The 22,297-nt window shown below is 58.6% G+C and overlaps 1 protein-coding gene across 5 annotated transcripts in view; it reads right to left on the reverse strand.

Annotated features, from left to right (window-relative positions):
- Positions 1-682: 682 nt before the first annotated feature.
- Positions 683-22,297, reverse strand: part of CHLSN (cholesin) — a 123,225-nt gene continuing 101,610 nt past the window's right edge. For all 5 annotated transcript variants that reach the window (XM_082713996.1, XM_082713997.1, XM_082713998.1 and 2 more), the window contains 3 exons: positions 9,032-9,231; positions 6,127-6,208; positions 683-1,418 (listed from right to left, as the gene is read on the reverse strand). In XM_082713996.1, coding sequence (XP_082570122.1) covers positions 1,236-1,418; positions 6,127-6,208; positions 9,032-9,231 — 465 coding nt within the window. In that variant the 3' untranslated portion in view covers positions 683-1,235. The remainder of the gene's footprint in view (positions 1,419-6,126; positions 6,209-9,031; positions 9,232-22,297) is intronic.

The following is a 22,297-nucleotide window of genomic DNA, read 5'->3' on the forward strand; positions in this document are numbered from 1 at the left end:
AGGACAGCTCATTCCTGCTTCACGCGGTGTCTCGTGGGGAGGCCACCCTCTGAAGACTGGCCATCATCTGAGCACCCCTCGTGGCCTCCCTATGTGTCCTCCCCACGTGAGGGGGTCTTCCCACATCATGGAGGCCAAGTCCCAATGGCAAGCGTCTCAAGGGCGCCATATGCCTCCTCCTCCTGCCCTCATCCCAGGGGTCACACGGCATCTCCTCTTCTTCATTTGTGCTGGAAGTTGACCCACGTCGCAGGGCGGGGCGCCAAAACCACGGGAGACAAGTTTTGAAACTACCGCACAAATCTGCCACCCTGTGTGATTCCACGGGACCCAGAAAGCACTGGTCCTCCCCAAGGGCCTGCCAACTTTTCCCACTGGCTGAGGCGGCGTGGGCCGCCATGCCTGAAGTGACTTCCAGGGGGTTCGACATGCGTGCTCTTCTGGGAAGCAGGCTTGCTTCCCGGCGGGGATGGCTGTGCGAGGGCAGCCAGTGATGACGCTGCTGACACCTGCTAATGGCGGGCCCGCAGAGCAAGTGCCTGGCACCACCAGGCAGGAGAGCCACACAGAGGGCTTGCTGAGATGCTGTCCCCGGGGAACTCGGCTCTGGCCCGATGCACGCTCACTCTCACGACAAGTTCTTCGTAGTCAGGATAGGCAAGTAAGAACGGGGTACACAGAATGAGGGCCACGGCCGACACGGGCCAGTTTTATTGAAAATGCAGCCAGGTTTTCCCTGGGACTGGTCAGTGAGGGCCCAGCAGGCCCCAAGAAGGAGGTGACAGATGGGCAAGCATGGCCCGGACCCGCTGGGGAACACAGGCAGGTGACCTGGACGCAGGTGGCCGGCACCAGAGGGATCCCCCCCCCCCCCAGCGGGGATGGACGACAGCTGGAGGGATGGGCTGGCTCTGGTCAATTTCTAAGACATTCTGAGTAGAAAAATAGACCTTTCTCTCAACAAGCAACCACCCTGCAGTCTTGAGGGCCACTGGGAGGCCAGGATAAACCTCTAGATGAGGTCGCAGTGGCCACTTTCTGCTGTAAAAGCACAAAAACGTGTCACTGTCTATAAACAGTCTGGCTAGGCAGAGTCAGTCCCTGCAAGGGTCAGGTGCCAGCAGGCACAGGGACTCAGCGCCTGGAAGTCCCCAGGGCAGTGGGCCAGCGCGTACCCCACCTGCTCCTCGTCGGGGCCTTCTGCTGGGGGGTGGCTGCATCCTGCCGGCCACCCCCTAGGACAGCAGCTGCAGCACCTGCCGGATGCGCTGGGTCTTCCCCTGCGGGAGAGGTTCTGTGCCGCTGGCCTCGTCCTGCTCCCGCATCAGGGCTTCCGCCTTCTGCACCGTCAGCTCCCGGGCACGGCCCCTGAGCCCCTCCAGGTAGGCCAGCAGGGTGGAGAAGAGCTCATCAGGAACCTGGGAGGGGAGACGATGAGTCTGTCAGGGGCCGGGTGGGGTGGCGAGGGACGTGTGGACACTGAGTGGTGGGGAAACCAGGCATTCACAGTGTGGGTCTCAGGCTCCGGGCAGGGCTCCTGGCCCAGCAAATGGCATCTCGGACTGCACCCTTGTGCCGGCGAGAGGACCTCCCCGCCCCATGCCACACACCTGCTCCCACTCTGTCCCCCTCCTGTAGGACCATGGGACTGGGGGAGGTAGGGAGGGAGGTCTGACCTCCTGCAGAGACCCTCTCCCAGTCCTGGGCTGTTCCCTCTACGGGCTTCAGGCTCAGCAGCTCTGGGTTCTCACCCCTCCTGAAATGCCACTAAAGAGACAGATGTGTTTGTGAGGAGAGAGATCTTCTAGGACAAAGAACGGAGGTCTGAGGGAGATGAAGCTGATAAAGCCAAGTTTAACTGCCATCACCCCAGGCTGCCTGACTCCGGGTCCAGCTGGTACCATCCAGAGGCGAGACTGAAGGAATGGCCAGGTCCACTCAAGAAGCAGTCAGTGACTCTCACGTCTTGACCCTGAAGCCAGAGTCCTGAAGGCAGAGGCACTGGCACAGACACCCAGGGCAAGGGCAGAGCTGGGGCCCAGGTGGTGACCTGCCCCCCAACAGTCCCCCACCATGGTCAGCAGGTGGTGACACCCCCCACCCCCCACGGTCAGCCAGTTCTGACAAGGGCACAGAGACCCTTCAGTGGGGAAGAGCCAATGCTCCAACGGACGCTGCTGGGACCACGGGATGTCCCAGTGCAGAAGCAGGAAGCTGGACCCTACCGTACACCGGCTTCGGACATCAGCTTAGAACGGGTCAAATGAGGAGTTAAAACTGTAAACTCTTAGAAGAAAGCACTGCAGAAAATCTTGGTGACCTGGGATTGGGCCACGATTTCTTAGATGGGACACAGAGTGCACGAGCAGCTAAATAAGCCCCAGACACATGAACTTCATCCGAGCTAAAGGCTCCAGCACTAAATGTCACGGTGCATGAGTTAGAGCTCATCTCAGCACAAAGCAGCTCCGCGCTAAGAGCAGCCTGTGGCCACGGACACGGGAGGCACAGGGACTCCCGGGTGGTGGGCTGGGCACAGGGAGGGGGTACAAGAGTTCGCCTGCTGGACAGCAGCCTTCCCCACTCCCTCCCCTCCCCCTGCTGTGCCCCCAACGCTGCCCACTGACAGGCTGCCCACCACCCCCTCCGCATTGCCCCCCACCCTGGGCCTCCTCTGCAGCTGCTTCCCCCACTCACTTCACATTGCCCCCTGCCTCCCTCTGTGGGCTACACCCCTGCCTCCCCTGACAGGCTGTCCTCCCACCCGAGCTTCCCCCACAGCTGCCTCCTGCCTCTACCAATGGGCTCCCCTCACCCTACCTCCCTCTACTTACTGACCTCCACCCAGCCCACCCACTCCCATGCTACGCCCTGCCCCCACAGTTGCCCCCTGCCTCCTCCAATGGGCTGCCCTTCACCAGCTTCCACAGCGTCAGTAGCCAAGCCTGTGTCCTGCAGCAAGACTAGAAGATTCTATTCTGAAATCGGAGGATACAGGAGAGAAAACCCACGATCATGAGTCTAGCACATCAACCCACACAGGAGTGCACGGGCCACTGGGGCATGTGCAGCCTTGGTCACCCCTACAGGGCGCTGTGTTGGAGCTAAGTCTCTGATTCCAAAGTCAGAGGCCAAGCACACAAACCACAACAAACCTGGACAAAATAAAGGTTATATGGAGAGAACAAAATGTGAAGACTGCATTATTGCCGTCCCTGGAGAAATCTGGAGATGCGATCAGACCTAATGTGGGAACAGGGTGCTCCAAGAGGCACAGGGCAGAGAGAAGCTGTGTCCTGCTCAACACGTGCCACCAGCCGCCCTCGCTGGCCTGGCTGCCATGGACTGGTGGGCGTTCCCCCCGGGGGGCCAGCGACGCGGAGCTCTGCTGCAGGGGCTCCCGGCCACCTGGACTGTCTGGTTTGGAGAAGCGTCTGCATGGATCTTCTGTCCACTCTGAAACTGGGCTGTCCTGTCACTGAGCTAGGAAGGCTCTGCCCGGGTAGCAGACTGGCCGCAGGATATGGGGCACATGCGCACTTCCTCCCTCCTGTGGGGGGCTGTCTCATTCCCGTCTGTCCGTCCCTCCATGTCACCGTGCTTGTGGGGCTGTGTTCAAGGCAGCTGTGCCTGACCCGAGGTTATGAAGGGAGAGCGTCAGCCCCGAAGCCTGCAGCTCGGGCTCATTTTCACTTTTGTTAGAGGTCGGCTGAGGTCACTTTCATTCTCTGATGTGTGGCATCCAGCAGGTCCCACGCGGCTTGTTGGGGACAGATTCCTTCCCCATCGACTGGCCTTGGCTCCCTCCTCCTCAGGGCGTCCTGAACGTGTGGGCCACTTCCAGGCTTTCCCTCCAGCTCCCATCAGTCCACCTCACGACTAGATCGGGTTTCCGGATCTGTCTCATCCCCGAAACCCAATTTTATGTCCTGCTCCTGGAAGGAAGTACTCCTGAACACACTGGGGATTGCACACACACCCATGTGCACACACACGTGCATGCACATGAACACACCCTTGTCCTATGCAGCTAGATGGCCACCACAACGTCGGGCTGTGTTTGCCTCTGCCTTGGGGGCTGGAAGCAAGGTTCCCAGGGGAGGAAGATGCTAGTTTGGGTTCTGCTCATCAGTGCGCCAGGAAGACTGGACATGTGTGGGACCGCAGAACCGTTCTGCCTCAGGTCACGGCCTCTGCTGCTCTGGCGGGCAGCGCTGGAGGACTACTGCTGCAAAGGTCCTAACAAGGAGCATCCCTGCACTGTGCTGTGGGGGTCACAGAGAGGCCCAACTATGTGCCACACGGGAGCCGGCAGTTCAGGGCCCGTCCAGGGTGGCAGGCTGCTCTGGAGGGAGACTGAGGGCAGGACAGCATGAGGGCCACAGAGGGAAGCGTGAGGAGTGTGGCTGACTGTGGGATCAGGAGGCAGCTGGATGCAGGCTGGGAGGCAGAGGCACCGCTGTCTACAGAATCTGGGGTTCAGAGCACCAAAGGACCCCCTGGCTTTCACACCAGGCTCCCCCACTGCCCTCCCTGCTGCCCACCCCCAACCCTGCTGAGCCACGCAGGCCCTGGGAGTGTCTGCTGAACTGAGGGCCAGGCCTTGTTATCAGGACCACACCCACCAACAGCCAGCTTGGCCCTCCCCTCCCTTCCCGGAATCCCTAGGCACCTCGGCTATAGTCACCTACTTGTGGCTCAGGGCTCCCCTCTATTGCACTGCCCATGCTAGACCCAGGTGAGCGCTGACCCTGACCTCAGCAGGCTTGCCATCGATCAATCTACCCTTCCATCCACTGGTTACTGCACCCTCTCTGGACAGCCCCCGAAAACCACCAGTACCCCAGCTGGGTTTTCAGATATACACGCCCCTTTTTCCAGGGCAGCTCAGGACACGAGGAAGGGCCAGTGAGGCCGACAAGCCTTGTCCTCTCTGTTCCAACAGGGCAGACATGTAAGAACTGGCAGGACACCAGGAAGCAGCAAGGTGCAGCGTCCCTCCACTCTGGGGAGGACAGTCGGCTCAACGGACAGTACGTGGCCACACACGCAGAAGACCTACATCAGCACAGACGGGGTTCACCCCAATGTGTTAAAGGCCTAAACGTAAAACCAAAAACTAAAAAACCCTTACCAGAAAAGAGCGGTAATTTTCCTGACCTCAGGTTAGGCAGTGATTTCTTAGTTATGATGTGGAAAACACAAACAACAAAAGTAAACATAGAGAAAATGAGGCTTCATCAAAGTGACGACCTATTCCTAGCACAGCTCCCACCACTGGGACAACCAGCAAAGTGACAACCTATTCCTAGCACAGCTCCCACCACTGGGACAACCAGGTCTGAGTGGGATGGGCACGACTGGGAAGCAAGGGCCGGCCACAGCAGTGGTCCCCGGGGTGCCCTGGCCCCGTCTCCCGGGGAGTAGCGTGTCCCCAGAGGTGAGGAGCGGCTCCAGGTCCGGGAGCAGAGGGCACACAGGCCCGGGCAGGGTGGTCGGGGCACCAAAGTCTGTGCGCGTAGCTTCCCACTGGCTGCCCGCGTGTGCTAGCTGCTCTGGGGGGTTCTGGGGACCACGTGTCCCTGGGTCTGGGATCCTGGGCTCAGAAGTCTTCCGAGTGGGGAGCTAGCACGGGGCTGTGCAGGACAGCAGGGTCATGGGGAAGGGGCGTGGTGCTATTGGCCCTGAGGGGGCTCTGCTATAGGCCAGACCGCCTGCAGCCCTGGGCCTTGTGTGGACAGCTGCCCTCCCCACCCCGCCACACCCACAGCCTCACTTCGCTGTGGCTCTCAAGTGGTTCTTTCCTGGAGATCACCCCCATCATGTGCACACAGGCACCCGCGACCTCCCTGCCGCAGAGCCACCACAGTTGTCATGAAAACTGCATGTGTCAAAGTAGATGATGATAGCAAGGGACAATGACCTGTGAGGAAGTCCACACTGACATACAATCCACACCTACCCCCCAGTGTGCACCTACCACCCCTCAGTGCGCACACACCTGCCCGCCCTGTGTGCACACAACCGACTCCCCCAGTGTGCACACACCTGCCCCCCACAGCATGCACACCCACCTAGTCCCTGACCACGTGCGTCCTCTCCCCTCCCTGCCCAGCGTGCACACACCTGGTCGCTGTCGTACATATGCAGCAGCAGCCACGTCTGCCTTGTCTTCTGAAATCTCCAGTTCTCACGCTTCTCGGCCCAGCTAGAAAGCAAGGACAGGAAGTTCAGATGCCGGCAGGAGACGGCGGAAGGGTCTGTGTGGCTCCCCAGTCCCCTGGGCCCCCAACCAGAGGGGAGCCGACAAGGAGCAGAGGGGGATCAGGGGCCTGGTGCTGGGAGGACACCTCACTTCCACATGCCTGGGAGGCCTCGGCCAACTGGGCCTGCTTCCACACCTGCAGCAGATGGCACGGGGCTCTTCCTTCCAGCTCGACAAGGCCACCATTTTATGTATATTTGGAATTTCATGAAATCGGCCATTCTTGCAAAGCCTTTATTGTGTGCTACAGCAGAATCTGCTGACCAGAGTGCGGAAAGCATTTAAACTGAGAGCTGTGGGCACCTGGGTGGCTCAGTGGGTTAAGCCTCTGCTTTCAGCACAGGTGATGATCTCAGGGTCCTGGGATCGAGCCCCGAGTTGGGCTCTCAGCTTAGCAGGGAATCTGCTTCCCTTCCCATCTGCCTGCCTCTCTGCCTACTTGTGATCTCTGTCAAATAAATAAATAAAATCTTAAAAAACAAACAAACAAACAAACAAACAAACAAAAAAACCACAAACCCAAAACCGAGAGCTGTGTGGTGGAGGGTGAGGGACAGCAAGCTGGGAGGAGCCAAGAATCCCGACCCGGAGGGCCATGCTGGTCTGCACTGCTTCGGTGTCAGGGAGACATGGGCACGTTGTGTGGCAGCCACAGAGCAGGACCTGAGCCACACTCCCCCGTCCTCCCGGGGGAGCAGACACCATGGCCACAGTCGGATTCACAGTGTGAATCTACCACGCATCACTGAGGCCAGGAGGCTGACTGACGGTCCCCCTTCGGGCAGCAGCATGCCAGGCCTCTGGAATGGAGCCTGGCCCAGCCTCCCACACCAGCAGGTGCCGCACTCAGTACGGGCCCCGGTAGAAGTGGGAAAGCAGACACCGAAACAGCGGGCATTAGAAGAAGGGATGGAAAGAAGAGAGAAACCCTCTGACTGGTTCCCGAGGGTAATCCCGAGGGGTTCCCTCCCCCACGCTGGTCATCAAGTCATGGCCTCTGCCTCAAACTTTCCTCCATCGCCCGCTCCATAGAAACAGAGGGCTTCCTTTGCCAGTTGGGCCAATGGAAGGAGAAAGTGCTGGAGAGACATATCAGGATAAAAGAGGAAGGCTCTTCTAGCCTGGTTCTGGCGAGCAACCCCCAGGAGCCAATGGTCCACTGTAGACACAGCCAGATAGCCCATGAGCAGCCTTCCTGGCAAGTCCCGTGGGCTCGGCTCCTGTGACTTCTCTGCCATTCTGTGAGCCACGGCTGGGCCTCTTTGCAGCCCTGGGGGAGTGGCTGCCCTTCAGTCTGCTCCTCCTGGGTCTCGGCTTCTTGACTCATAGCAAGCCCTCAGTATGCCTCTTTGTAATAAACTTCCCTGTGCCTCCATCAACCAGCTGCTCCCTGGCCTGTCCCCCCTCCTCGAGGATGGCACATGACCTCGCCGCAGGGCCTGTGGGGTCCCTCCTGGGCTGAGAGAGGTGTGGTGGTTCTGAGCTCCATTGGCTGGGACCTGGACTCCCTGGACCTGGCTCCATCACCCGCATATGGACAGCGTGGACTGGCTGTGAACCCAAAGCCACACCCCCTACCCAACCCCAGGGCTCTGGTCACCTGAGCCCCCAGGGAGTGTCTGAATGGCTTCAGATATGCCGCATGGGACCACAGAAAGTGAGGGGCACCAGCTGGGGGCCCCAAGCACCTCCACGACAGGCAGAGAGGAGGCCCCCAGACGAACAAGGACGATAAGGACAATGACAAGAAAGATGGTGACGATGAATAAGGACGAGCCAGCCCACCCGCTGGGGCTCCCACTCCACCCAGGAGATGCCTTGCTGACAGGCAGCGTGGTGCATGGACCAGAACCCAGGTGTAATGAGGGTTCTCGGCTGTGATGGGGTGCAGCAGCCTCTCACATCTGCAGGCAGGCCCTGGGCTGCTGGAGCTCCATACCCTGCCGGCCTCCACGCCCTGTGGCATCACCGCCCACTCGGGGGCCTCTACCCTGCCTCTACCCTGTCCAGGCGGGTGACCCACTGTAACGGCCTCCACTGGGGGCGGGGCTGTGGGGCCAGGACAGGGCACCTCTGGCCCGGAGGAAGGAGTTGGAGGAGCTGACGGGAGCCGCAGCGCGTGCCACCCCTGAGATGACAGCCAGGGAGCTGGGCCCTCCATACAGCGGAGTGAAGACTGGGTCCCCAGCCCTCCCCCTCGGTCTTGGCTGCTAAGGCTCCCGGCCTGAAGAGTGAGTATGAATTGCAGAAAGTAGGGACCCACTTCATGGGGAGGAGAACCAGGCATAGGGACCGGGCTGGAACACGTGCCTCTACTTCCCAGTAAGTTTCTCGGATAACAGAAGCCAATGGTCTCATAGCAGCCTCACTTTTCCCGGAGCTCCTAGAAAGTCTCCCATGAAGCTGTTAGAATACATTTGGCAGCTGCTGCCTGGGCGTGACGACAGGATGACTGACACAGGGTCGGCAGGCAGTCCCAGGGCTCTGGCGGAGGCTTTGGTGACCATGCCCTGCTCTGCTCCCCCTGCAAGGCAAGCTCCTGAGGCACAGGGTGGCGGCCCTCCCCTCCCTCAGACAGCCCCTGGGGTGGATGACACCCACCAGAATGGCCATAGGGACACCACTGGAGGTGGCGCTACAGACCCTGGGGTCCCAGTGGTCCCAGGAGCCACAGGGGAGCCAGGTCACTGAACGTGGAGCCCGTGTCCCTCCTGGCACAGATGCCCTGGGACACTGGCCGGGCCCCACAGGACAGGGTTGTCTTACCCACGGAGGTAGTCCAGGGCCAGCTGGGACCCAGAGCGCTTGGCCGGCAGGCTCTGGGCTGCTCCCGACTCCCGCAGCCGCTTCCTCTCCTCTTTCCTCCGCTCCTTCTTCAGCTTCCTGTCCCGGACCCTCTTCTCCTCTGGGGTCAGCGCAGGCAGCTCGGGGGCCGTCTCCTGCTTGGTCCCCGACACTGTGTCTCCCTGAAAGGCAAGGGAAAACTGGCCTGTGAGGATGTCCCATGGCATCTTGGACCCCCACTCTTGGGAGCTGAGCCCCTCTGTACCCCGTGCTGGGACCCCCAGTGCCCCTCTCACCCCAAGAGCTGGGGACGGGGCTGCTCAGAGTCCCACTCTCCCAGGGACCCAGGCATGACTATCTCACCCCCCCAGGATGGGTCAAAGTTCACTCACCTCAGCCCTGTTGCCCTGCACCTGCGCCTCTGCGCTGGGGGCTAGGATTTCTGGCTTCGACAGGGCCCCTATCCCCTGAGACCCTAGAGCTGCCTCCACGCTCTCCAACCCTCCCTGTCCCCACCCCCTCCCCACCCACCCAACCCTAAGGAGTTTCTGGTCCCCAGGTTTCACAGAGGCTGTGCTGAGTGCACACGGCTTGCAGGGGATGGGGAGGGGCAGGCTTCCCACCATGAGCATCCACTGAGGCCCTTATGCTTGCCTGAACCTCTCCTGGGAGCAGGTGGCCAAGCAGCTGGGGGGCATGGCGCTAGTGTGGACCCTTGCCTCCTGACACCGCCACTTTCCCAGACACCCACTATAAAACCAGATGGAGGCTGAAGACTCCAGCAGCTGCACACTTCCCCCTTCCTGGAAAACCTGGAACGCCAGCATTGGTCGCTGTGATTCTGGCCAGGGATCAGGCTACTGCCCCCAATGCTTCTAGGAAGGGCAAGCACACTGCCCTGGGCCATCCAGTGTCTGCACAGCACCCCCCTCCCTTCCAGTGTCCCCACAGGCCACACAGGCCCCCTCCTAAAATGCCAGTGCCTCGACAACCTTTGTGTTCCAACTCAATACCAGATCCTTCCGGAATCTTCTAAAACAAGAGAGCAGCTCTCTCCAGCTCCTCTGTCTCCTTTAAAAACAGCTGAATTTACCAGCCATGGGGCTTCAGGCCTGCCCTAGGGAGACTCCAGCAGCCTCGACATGCACACACATTCATGCACAGACACACACACACACACACACACACACACACACAGACATACACACAGACACACGCACATGGGGCTTACAGGCTGCCAGTACAGGAGGGTCCTTGGACCCCCCTCACCTTCTTGGGAAGTCTCCCACACACAGACACAGCCCCAGAGGCCCAGCACCCCTAGCTGCCTGAGAGGCATCTGGTTTTCAGGTGGGGCTTCCTGAGGCCAAGGGCGGAGTGATCTGAGGAGTGTGACGGGGACACCCACTACTCAGACTCATCAGCCCACGGCAGCCAGCACTGCGGACGACACAGAAAGTCTGACTCTCAGAGGAGCAAACAAGCTCTGGGTGCGGGCCAGCCTCTGTCCCCGTGGAAGCCATGTGGGCAGCACGTCAGCAGCCACCTAGGGCTGAAGTCCTGGAGCAAGGTCAGGACCGTAGTAGTGCAGGGCCAAGAGCATGGGGACACTGACCCAGGGGGGCCTGGGAGGGGCAGTGAGAGCAGGAAGTGCCTGCTCCCACAATTAGGGCTGCTGGCATGACTCTGCACCCTTCACGGGGCCAGCCGTCACCAGGATGTGGCCTCTGCTCGAGGCTGGAGGAGCCTGTCGCATGAAAGGTGGACTCCGGGGCATTCTGAGGGCCCTGTCCCCATGGAGGGGCCAGCAGCTGGGCGGCTGGGACCCAAGTGCGGAGTAGCCTGCACAGCCTAGGTATTGCCTGGGGCTTCTGTGACACCCAGCACGAAGGGCCCATGTGTGGTACTAGACACAGAAACCTGGGAAGGGCACACATAGCTTCCTTCTCTTTCTGGTCACCCTGGCATGGCGGTGGCTGGAGTCTGCGCTCCATGTCCTCAGGAAGCTAAGTATGACTCCAGACTTGTTCAAAGGGTCATGACGCCCGCCCTCGATGGCGCCAGGGGCCAGCTAGGAATGCTGAGGGGGTCCAGACCCACCAGATGCCCACAGCCAGCCCATGGCCGACGCCGAAAGGCTTCTCCAAAGAAGCTGGAAACAGAGAGTGAGACAGGTGAAACCTCCTGAATTTTAAACGCTGGCAGTTTCAATGAAACAATGCATAGCCTGTCTAAGCTCAGGCAGCGGGTCCTTTCTGGCTCTCTTCCTTGGAAAGGGGATGACAAGGAAGCAGCCGAAGCCCCTCTCCCATTGTCGCTGCTGGGAAGGGGGATGGAGTGATGGAGCTCTGCCCCTCCCCCAGCTGCGGTCCTTGCCCTGGAGGGGACCACATGGACCCAAGCAACCATTTGGGAAAAACACAAGGGTCCCGGGCATTGCTGGAAGATAAAGAAGTGGGGCCTGGGTGTGCAGGGCTGTGACCCGGCGGGGGCAACAGCTGTGGACCAGCTGTGGGCCTTGCCTGGTCTCTCTGCTCTGCGTGCCCTGACCATTCCTGGCCTGGGTCCGGTGATGCCCCCACTGCTGCCACCATCATGACTGGGGCCCTGTGAGGGTGTCCGGCTGCAGGGGGCAGAGCTGTCTCAGCTGCGGAGGGGCTGGCTGGACCCGGGGACCTCCCAGCACGTCTGAATGAAGGCAGTGGGGGCCTATCTGGACCTTTCTGGCTACCTTCGTCCCGCAGCGTCGCCACTGCAGTGGGAGGCCAGCGCAAGCACCCTGGGAAGCAAAACCATTTCTAACGCACAGCATCTGCCAGCCACCGCCCTCCGGGAGTTCGGTGACCCCACCGTCCCTGGAGGTGGAGCTTAATCTCCTCTGATTGCAAATGAACTTTCTCCAGTTGCCACTGATCTGATAACCCTCTACAGAATTAGATTTTAATTAGCAAATAACACTTGGGACACAGCTGCCACCATCACCATTGTCTCCTGACACTCCTCAGGTTAAAGGTTGCCCAAGGGCTTGGGAACGCCTATATAAACACAAAAAATTCTGAAAAGGAAGGAATGCAGGAGTCCAATAATTGAAGCCTATTGGGGCCCCTTCTGGGGAGGCAACTTTCAGGGGAAGGAGGGGTCTTTAGACAGCGACATGGGGTGGGGAGGGGCGGCAGCCCCAGCCCCCCCGCAGGCCCAGCCCGCTCTCCCAGTCAGCAGCTGTGAATACGACCCTTTTCCAAAATACAGACTTGACCGACCGCGAGGGGGTCAGCTGCCACCACTCACGTCTGCTGCCTGTCTGCTTGTCACAAACACGTGGAGTTGACAGCGTGTGGTCTTGTGCAGACACACAGCTCTACAAAGATGGATTATGGTCTCCGGTGTTCTAGACCAAACGGCATGCACAATTTCCTAATACGGGAAACCCAACTTGCGGCAACACATTCTCTTACAGTTACACAGGTCCTGGGCTGCATTTCAAAAGGCACAGAAACAATTCAACATGCATGGAAAACTTTGGGCAGGACAAACGGACCCACCATGGCCACTGGGGGAGGGGAGAGCAGGGGACAACGGGCGGTGTGGCCGAGAGACGGTGAATTTTGTCTGCGTCACTTCAGTGTGTCTCAATGTAAATGTTTTCATGTACGATAGTTAAGTCATGGAGTGCTTGTGTGATTAGAAATGCATTTAAAAACAATCCTTACTGGCTTTGAGGGCAATGAAAACCCTGAGTACATGCACTAAATGTACTGAAAATGCACAAATCCAAAAGCCCCACAGACTGGAGCGAGAGTCAATTAGCCCAAGGAAATCCAGAGGCACCACTGACAGAAAAGCTGACTGTATCTGAGAAAATATAATGCATGAAATAAACGTTTTCTTTTACCCTGGTAACTCTTGGCAAGAGACGCAGGCAGAAATGGCATTACTTTGATCTAGAAAGGCTACCACGTGTTCTGGCCAGGCAGAAACACCCTCAGACCAGACCTGCAGGAAGGAGGTTCTAGGGAGAGCAGGCTCGACATTGTTTTAGATCCACAAGGGCACCTCTCCAGGCACCTGCCTCAGTCAGGGAGCACGGGTGCCCCTGCAGATGCCCAAGGCCCGGAACAGGAGAGCCGTGGAAGCGAATGCCCAGAGGCGTGCTCCAGGAAGGGGACACTGTGGGGGAGGCCAGAGGGAGGACTGGCAGGTTCAAGCTGCAGTGTGAGCGTGGGATGGGGCGGATACCCATCGTGGTCCTTCTCTCCTTTTGGTGAGTATCTGACCTCACGAAGGGAGGGTCACATGAGCTGTTGGCCCTGGACCCGGCTCCCTTCACCCCGTGGCTTTGCTGCGAGAACCACACAAATGGGACTCCTGAGGGGCGGCCATGCCAACATTGGCCATTGGCCCCGTAGCCTTGGCTCATCTCTGTGATGGGAACCTGCCTAAAGCTCTGGAGGGCACTGGGGCCAGGCCTATGGGTGGGAGGGGTGCTTCACCTTTCCTCCAGGGCTGTGCTGAGGCTCCTGGGGCTATGGCTCCAAATCAGCATCCTGTGCCTGATCTGTCTGCCTCTCTGCTTTTTGGAGGATCCAGTCTAAGCCTCTGATGGGAAAGGGTGGCTGCGTATACCTGCTTCTCGGTCCTGCGTCCTTGGCTTAAGGCCACACTTAGCAGCTAGCACCTCAGGCTGGGCGGGGACTCACCCTGTCCCAGCCCCTCAGAACCCCCAATCTGTCCCAGGCCAGCCCATCTCCTTTGCAGTACAGCAGCCCAGCAATGCAGTGTGGTCCCGGGGCCTGGGGACCAGGCGGCCTTTGGAGTGGGGGCAGCTCTGGGGCCCTGAGAAATGGTCTGCAAGGACAGCGGTGCCCACTGTGTGTCCCTAGCCCCAGACACAGTCTGGCCAGAGCCCTTGTCCAAGGCTGCCTTGGCCTCACAGCAGGCAGGGAAGTGGCCACTGAGGCTCCCCCAGGCCCCCTCAGCCTTAAAAGAGGTACAAATAGGGCACTGAAGGCATGGAAGCCGCCAGCATGTGTGTGGTCCCTGCAGGCACTACAGTGGGGTGACATCACCTCTGGGGCATGATCAACTCCAAGATTTAGGAACAGATGCCAGTTTCGGTTTCAGGACTGGGAGTTCAGGGCCACCAGGAAGAAGAACAGGGGTTCAGGGACAGATGCCAGTCTCGGTTCCAGGACCCGAGTTCAGGGCCACCAGGAAGCACAGGGTTTCAGGGACATGCCAGAGTCTCTGTTCCAGGACTGGGAGTTCAGGATAACCAGAAAGCACAGGGGTTCAGGGACAGATGCCAGAGTCTCAGTTCCGGGACCGGGGGATGTACCTGCGTAGGGTGTCCCAGAAGGCTCATGGAAGCCAGTACCCCCAGAGGGGACGGGCAGGTGCAGGGGGACTCCTTGGTCTCTCTGCCTGCTCTAGGGCTGCCACACTGGGGCAGAGCTACAAAGTAACCCCCCAAAGTACCCAAGGACCTCAAATGTGCAGCTGAAATCCTGCCACATTTCTGGTTCTCCCAGGAGACAGCACAGACCTGTCTCCAGAGGGGGCCCAGCTTCAGCTAGGAGCCAGGACTCCTGCTGGCCCTGTCTCACTTGTGTTCTTAGGGCCACCTGGAGACACTGGAGGCTGTGTCTGCTTTGCTGTCGCCTTCTGGCGGCACCTGTGCTGGCTGACGTGGGCTTAGGGGCATCTCGAGCCACAGAACAAGTGGTCTCACTGTGGGCTCAGGCGACGGCTGTCCTCTGCCGTGTGGGTAAGGGCTTCCAGCACACAAGACAGCAAGCTTGCAGGAGGCCCGTTTCGCCCTTCTGTTGCTCATTCTGGTGAAACCACAGCGGGAACATGTGTTTACGAGGTGCCAAGCCCACCAAAGTCTGCTCAATGTGCCACTTTGCCTTTTCTGGGGCCCTCTCTGTATCCTGTGGTGTCGGGCCCTTCGGGGTGAGGCTTTCCGATGGGTCTGTGTGGCTTTATGGCTGGCCTGCCCTGTGGACCCTTCTGCTTGGGCGCCGGAGACGTTGGGTGACGGGCTATCATGGTGTGAGTGGAGACTACCCATTCTAGACTGAGCTGACCACAAGAAACCGGGCCATACAGACCTGCCACCCCCAAAAGCAGCGGACCCCTGGCATTGTCCCCCACCCCTTCTCTGGAAACTGGGGTTGTCCAGCAGTGGTGCCAGTGGTTGGCTGATGTGCCCCTTCAGCTCCCTCCCCCGGATCTCGCACAAGTGTCCAGGTTGAGCCAGACTATCCAGTGTGGGCTTTCTGCCAAATGAGAGACTCAGGGGAGGGGTCTCACACACATACAGGCAGTGCACGCTAGGGTGATGTGGGTGCTGACCACACACTGCTGGGTGCCTCATCACTTGTCTGCACCTGCTCCCAAGCACAGAAGCTGCCCTGGTTGAAATGTGGATGGCTCTGAGCCTCAGGGCCCCAGGAGAGACAGTTTACCCCAGGCCCAGGCGTGCAGCTACAGCCTCTGGCCCTGGCTCAGGCCCCAGGAGGGTGGACAGCAGCTCTCTGTGTCCCAGAGAAAGGCCCCTTGTCTTTCCCAGAGCATCCAGGAGCAGAGATCAAGTGCTCCTCTTCACACAGAGAGCTGGGCAGGGAATGTCGCCTGGGCAGAAGACGGAGCAGCTGGCCCAGCCATGGCATGACGGCAGCCAGAGCCCAGGATGGGCCCAGAGCTGCTGAAGTCCAGCGACGTGGCAAAGACCGAGGGTGATGGAGAATGCTCCTCACAGGCTGGCATGGTCCTGCCACCTGCTACAGAGGAGAGTGGGGGACAAACCAGCCATCCTCCAGATTTTCCCACTTGGAATTCTAAAAGGAGACGCTAGACTCAATGCTTATGAGGTTTCATAAAGCAAGGGAAACTGTTTTTCCTCCCTGAGATCGTGTGTGGAAACCCAAAATTCGATCAGCATTGGAGCAGCTTTGGGGGAGGGGATAAAGGTTTCTCCCCGGGCTCTGGAACCCTCTCTCCGCCTGTCTACGTGGTGGAGTAATGCCTCCTGACATCTGGTGGCCACGTTTTATTTTTCAAAACGTGGTAAACGCAAAGTAACTCCAGCAGGAGAAATAGAATCTAGAATGTAGCCAAATTTAGATGAAAACCCCCAACTCTTTGCTACCGGCTGTCCTCAATGGCCCCCCAGGCCAGACAAAGAAATGTGCGCACACCCCTTTGCTGTGGGGAGCTCTGCTCACCACAAAGCTCTACCACGCAGGGGGCTCGGGCCCCTGGGACTCACAGCTCGGGCCTGGGCAGGTGCCATCCAAGGCAGAAAGTGGGAGCCCAGGCCTGTAGCAGCCCAACGCAGCCACAACACAACGTCCTCGCTACAGCGCAGAAACAACAGAAGTTGGAATTCTGCATCCTCCTTTTTCATGCTAAGTGTTTGCAATGGCTGCGGGCTGCACACTCAGAGCACATCTGTCAGGACAGGGCCCCACCTCTATGGCTCCCACATGGCCACCCCAGGGTCTGGCCCAGGGCAGCCAGGATGGGTCTTTGCAGGCTCCTGATGCCCGTACCTGCCTCCCACCGCATTCGCTATTATTTTAACTTTGGACATTTGCCGAAAGCTCTGGGGTTTGACAGAGCTCATCTCCACCAGCCCGTTCACAGAGGTCCTTACAGATGGGGACTAGCACACAGCGCTCTGGAGATGCCCTGCCACCTGGAGGCCAGTCTGTGGCAGGTCTGGATGAGGGTCGTGAAGGGTAGAGATGTCCGCCCAGCAGGCTGTGTGCTGGCTCCTGACCCACCAGGACCGGTTCTCAGAGGTGGACAGGGGCCGCACCAAGAACTGGGAAGGGCTGGGCCTTCCAGAAGGTTGGGCTTAAGACTGCACTCCAGATCCTCTTGGGTTCAACTTTTATGAACTGTCGACTTTACCCAGGGCATCTAAAACCCCAGGACTTGCCCCAGGCATGCATACAAGTCTCCACCTGGCCCATGTCTGCTGTCAGCCCCAACAGAGGAGCTGAGCCCAGAGCCTGGTCCTGGATGAGCTTGGTCTGTTGGCTCCAGGCAAGTCCAGGGCAGCAGTCGCTCATGAAGAGCCAGGGAGGGACTGGGGGACAGGGGACAGAGATTGAGGCTCAGAGGCTGCCCCACTGGGGTCCAACCAGGCCTGGGGGAGGCTCTTGCTCCCTACAAAATAGAAAATGTGCCTTGTGCTGCCAGGTTTTATCTCACAGGACCTCTCGCCACAGCTGACGGCAGGAGGGGCAAGGCTAACCCTGGGCCCAGAGCAGAGCCCAGACTGGCTCCCTCCAGACAAGAACAGTGCTTGCCACACAACTGAGGCTCTGAGGACCAGAAAGCAGGCTGAGAGTGAAGGCAACCTTCCAGCCAGACCTCAGGAAGGCAGGGGGCTGCTGGCACCCGTGCCCTGGGCCCGCAGAGGACAGCCCCCACTCCCACCATGGGGTCTGCAGCCTGGCTGGAGGCACCAGGGCAGGGAGGGGGTTTGGGGGTAAGCTGGAGGCAGGGCTCCTCTGCCACATGCAGGACACAAGCCAACCCAGCACATGGCAGGGGAGGTACGTGGTACCTGCTGCATGAATCCGGAGGGTCTGCCTCCCCGGAGGGGTGGGGGAAGCAGCATCCCCCAGATGGTGTCCATGACGGGCATGAGCCATCTCCCCAGTGACAGGTGTGCAGGAAAGGCCTGGGGAGGAGGTGGGAAGGGCCAGAGCTCATCCAGCAGGCCAGTGACAGACCCAGGCTGAGTCCTGCCCACTCTCCCTGACATGAGGCCACCGCATGGTGCAGAAAGAGCACTCACCTGCTCTGTCACAGCCAGAGCAGCTCCGGGAGTGCTGGTTCTCGCCTCTGGGCGATCTTCAACCATAGCTGTCCGTCCATAAACCGCCCAGAATGCTCCAGGCGCAGTTTCAGCACAGGGGGGCCCCCAGTGCCACAGTGGGGTCTGCTGACCCTTTGAGTCTCGGAACCCCAAAACCAACTGTTCCAGAGCCCAGAGTTCAGGGGACAGAAGGGTCTCTGGAGTTGGGGGTCGAGGGATCAGTAGGAAAAAAGGAAGTTGGCTCCAGCTTGCAGTCTTCCCCACAATGAAGCCCCTCTTCCTTCTGCTTCTGAACCCAGGTAGTCCAGGGCAGGCAGGAAGCCCACGGCTCCATCTGTGGTACCACTGGAAATTTTGTTCCAGTTCAAAGACTGAACCTTCATCAGACTCATGACCCTAGTTATGAAAATTCAGAAAGATAACTTACGGTAACAAACTACCTTTTCCTTTTCTAGAAACAATGAAGAACAAAAAAGGGAGTGTTTCCTCTGATTTTTCAATGAGTTTTATTTTGAAATGAGCCGACACACATGCAGCTGTTAGAGGCAAGAGACCCCCCCCCCGCACACCCCCTCCACAGGTTCCTTGGTGACACAGCTTGCGGGACTAGTGCCAAGGCTGCAACCAGAACAGGCCTTTTCAGCAACCAGAAACTCACAGCAACACCCAGCAGACTCCAGATAGAGCCAGTGATGTAAAAGGTGTAGGGACCAACCATGACATCCGCCCAAGTTAACCCACACAGTGATGCCTCTGCTACCGCACGGATGGGATAATTTCCCCGTTTCATTTTGTTTGCAGCACCGGATTCAAACAGGAACTTCAGAAAATGTGCACAGTGACAACTCGGGAAGCTGCTTTGATAAACCATGGAAGCTGCCATGAACCGGAGCCGCGTGGCCCTGTGTGCGTGCTGGGGGTGTCGCGCTGGTGCTGAGCGGAGGCAGACGCGGGCTCTGGCCTCGAGGAGCTCACGGCCGGATGTAAGTGAGCTCCTGGAGGACAGGGAGAGCGGCGGCCAGAGCAGCTGTTCAGGGCGGCGGAGGCTCCTCGCAGAGCACAGCTCCTGGATCCAGATGCCTATGCACGTGGTGGGGCCTGTGCACCCCTCAGAAGGCTTTCAAATGCAAGACACAACACATGCGACATGCAGGGACAGGGACAGAGACCGAGACCATTACCAGGAGAGATCCCATTTGTGCTTCGCTAAGCGACGGCCACAGGCGTGACAGCCAATGTAACTGGGAGGTGCCGGAGAGCACAGGGGGGTCGGTCTCCACCCACCACCTGCCAGGACACACCCACGCCCTCCACAGGTCCCGCCAATGCCACTGTGGTCTGCCGCCCACACTCACAGTGGGAGAAAATGCTAAATGTCAACAGAGACAGCAAGAGGTTATTTATAATTCCAGGCTCCAACTCTCTGAGAGCCGGGGTTAAGAATGTAACCCCAACCTAAGCCCAGCTCCTCAAGCCTGCAGGTCCGCCACCACATGCACCCCAGAAAAGCCAGGATCCTTCCCCTCCTACCTCTCCCCATCAAAATCCACTGGCCTCGGAGAATAGGATGGAAGCCCCTAGATGCTCTTCCCAGAAACACACACGCAGAACACACCTCAAAGAACAGACTCCAGGACCCCAATGGAGCTCACCTCCTCGGTTTTCAGGGAGTTGTCGTCCAAGGGGTGAAGTCTTGTCCATCACTCCAGAGAGGGTGTCCCACACCAATGTTCTTCAAACCCCAGGGGCTAGACTGTCAGTGGGCCCTGCCTCCCAATTTTAGATTCCCAGCCACAGGGCTACCTCCAGCACCACACAGCATCACTTTGTGCAGGGCAGGCTGTGAGCACCAGACAGCCCAGAGCCAGGAGACCAGCATGGCTCAGAAGCGCCAGGCGGCTCGGCTTCTGTTGCTGCTTCTTGTAACCCCAGGGCGGAAACAGAGTTTGCGGTGTGAGGGTGAACTTTGTCAGAGACCCATATGCACTAAAAAGCCCAAAGACTCCCAGGTACAAAGACGTGGGTACAGGAGCTGGGCAAGATGACCAGTCCCACAAAACCCTGTGAACAGTCCCACAGAGCTTCAGCCCGAGATGGGCGTCAGGACGCCACTGCTCTCCCACGCTGTGCTGGGACCAGCTTACTGGGTCCTTGGGGGACAGGCTGGCCCTGAGCCAGCAGAGAGAGCTCTGCCCAGCCCCACTCCTGAGGTGTGACGCCACAAGTATCTGCAGACAGAAGTGACCTCCAGCCCTGAGATGCCATCTTTACAAAGGTCAGGTTAGCTCTCTGGATACAAAGTCCTCCGATATTGCAAGTCATTCCTTTTATTTAGGACACATCTACCATTTCACAGCTGGTCTATCCATTGATCTCTAGTCCGCATGTCCAGCCCTGTCCCTGGAGGGCCCTCTCTCTAGAGGAAGCAGACACGGATGGACACCAGGAGCAGATGGGCTAGGGTTTTGGGGGAAATGGGGGCGACAAATCTCCACTTTCCTGTTTGAGAGGGAAGGAGGTGTTCAAGTGCTCCCCACAGGGACTGGGGACCAATGGGGAGAGCCACCTGAAGACCTTGGTGACACCTTCCTTCTTCTCCTTCATTGGCCAGAGGGAACCATCTGCAGCCAGCCCCGTCTCTGCCATAGAGTCCTGACTGGTAGAGATTCCAGCAAGCCGCCCCTCCTGGCAGGAGTGGTGGGCAGGCCCTGACAGGGCACTGCTAAGTCAGCACCGTCACTGGAGGCTGGTTCAACGTGGAACGTGGTCCATCTTGGCACTGCTTTTCCCAGAGCACCACGTGGGGTGGACGTCCATGGCAAAGCACAAGTCAGGTGAAGTGAAAAGCAACCCTAGCTGGGGACAGAGGGCCAACGTGGGAACAGGCTGAGCTGTGGTTCTGCCTCCAAGCCTCTGGACATGGCTGCACAGACAGGAAAGGGCATGGGGGAAGAGAATGGTGATGTGAACCAGGAAAATAGCAACTGTGGCAGCTGAGGAGGGAGGACAGGAGGGGGGCAGCTCACAGGACACATGCTCACATGTCAACCTGAGTGTCCCCACAGGCTGGGAGAAGGCACCAGGGTGTGGCTGAAGTCTGCACAGGCTGTGGAGAGGCCCGGGGATGTCTTCAGGGTCATGAGATCACAGAACCCATGGCAAAGGAGAGCACGAGGACAGGGAAGGCTCCATGCTCTTCATCAGAAGAACATCTACTCCACAGAGAAGGAAGCTGGTAAGTGGGCCCGCCCCACCCAGTTGAGGGGTCAGCATTTCTTACCAGGTATTTACGGCAGACAGCATTTGTCTGCTCCAGCACTGTCTCAGGGCCTTATGAGAGCAGGCCAAGTCCCCAAAGAGGCTGTGAGGGACTCTCCTTGCTAAGCCTCCCAGAAGGCAGGCATAGGACCGGGCCAGGCAGACCACCAACCCTTCATGGCCACCCAGAGAAGGTGTGGATACCACCCCTCTAAAGGAAAAGGCTAACCTCTCATTGGAGGCAAGGAGCTCACTGGGTTTTCCTGGACCTCCAGGCCCTGAGGGCCATGCCACCTGTCCCCCCTGGTGCCAGCACATGCTGCCTTGGGTTGATGATTCCTCTTGCTATGAGCTTTGTCATCCACAAGTAGGACTGGCCAACTGGGCCCTCATTTGATTTTAGGTAACTCATGATCTGGACTCAGCACAGGCGTGGAGCCCAGCTCCACCAGGCATGGTCAACAGTGTCAGGCAGAGTGTCAGTTACACCTTCTAGGCCTGAAAGCTAGCTCGGAAGGCAAAGGTCACACGCTAGGCCCTGCCCTGTGCTCACAGCAGGCCCCCCTGCCACGCCCACCTCCTTCCTAGTAAACTCTGAATCTGCCTTCCTTTCATTTCTGGGAACGTGGAACTGGCCAGGAACTGAAGGCTGCATGCACATTGTGTTTAATCTGGAAACACCAAACAGGGCAGAGCCAGGCAGAGTATTAAGTATGACTCATAAATGAGTCTAGAAATAACATGTAATATACAAAAAAATACACTTTTCAACGACTTCCAAAAAATCTGCTGACACTCATTCTTAATCTGGCAGTGCTGACCTTACCACACATTAACAAAAATCAGGTTCTTCATGCTTGAAAGCATACTACAAAACTGTGAAACACCTAACCCCACCTCAGTCAAGGCAGGCCCAGGGCTCTGGGAGCAGGCACAGAGCGCCAGCTCTCGTGGAGGCAACGTGGGAAGAAGCACTGACAGGGCTTCTCTCCCCCAAAATAGCCAACAGTTCTGCACAAGACTCTCCAACATGTTTTCATGCTGCTCCAACTGAACAGTCTTTGGACTGTTTTCTCTCTCGGCGGCTTTTGGGCCCTGAGGAAGAGGAGACAGCTGAGCCTCTGGATACAAACTGAACAGGACACCTCAATCCAAAT

The sequence above is a fragment of the Mustela nivalis genome, assembly GCF_964662115.1.
Source record: "Mustela nivalis genome assembly, chromosome: 19".
NCBI classification, from domain to species: domain Eukaryota; kingdom Metazoa; phylum Chordata; class Mammalia; order Carnivora; family Mustelidae; genus Mustela; species Mustela nivalis.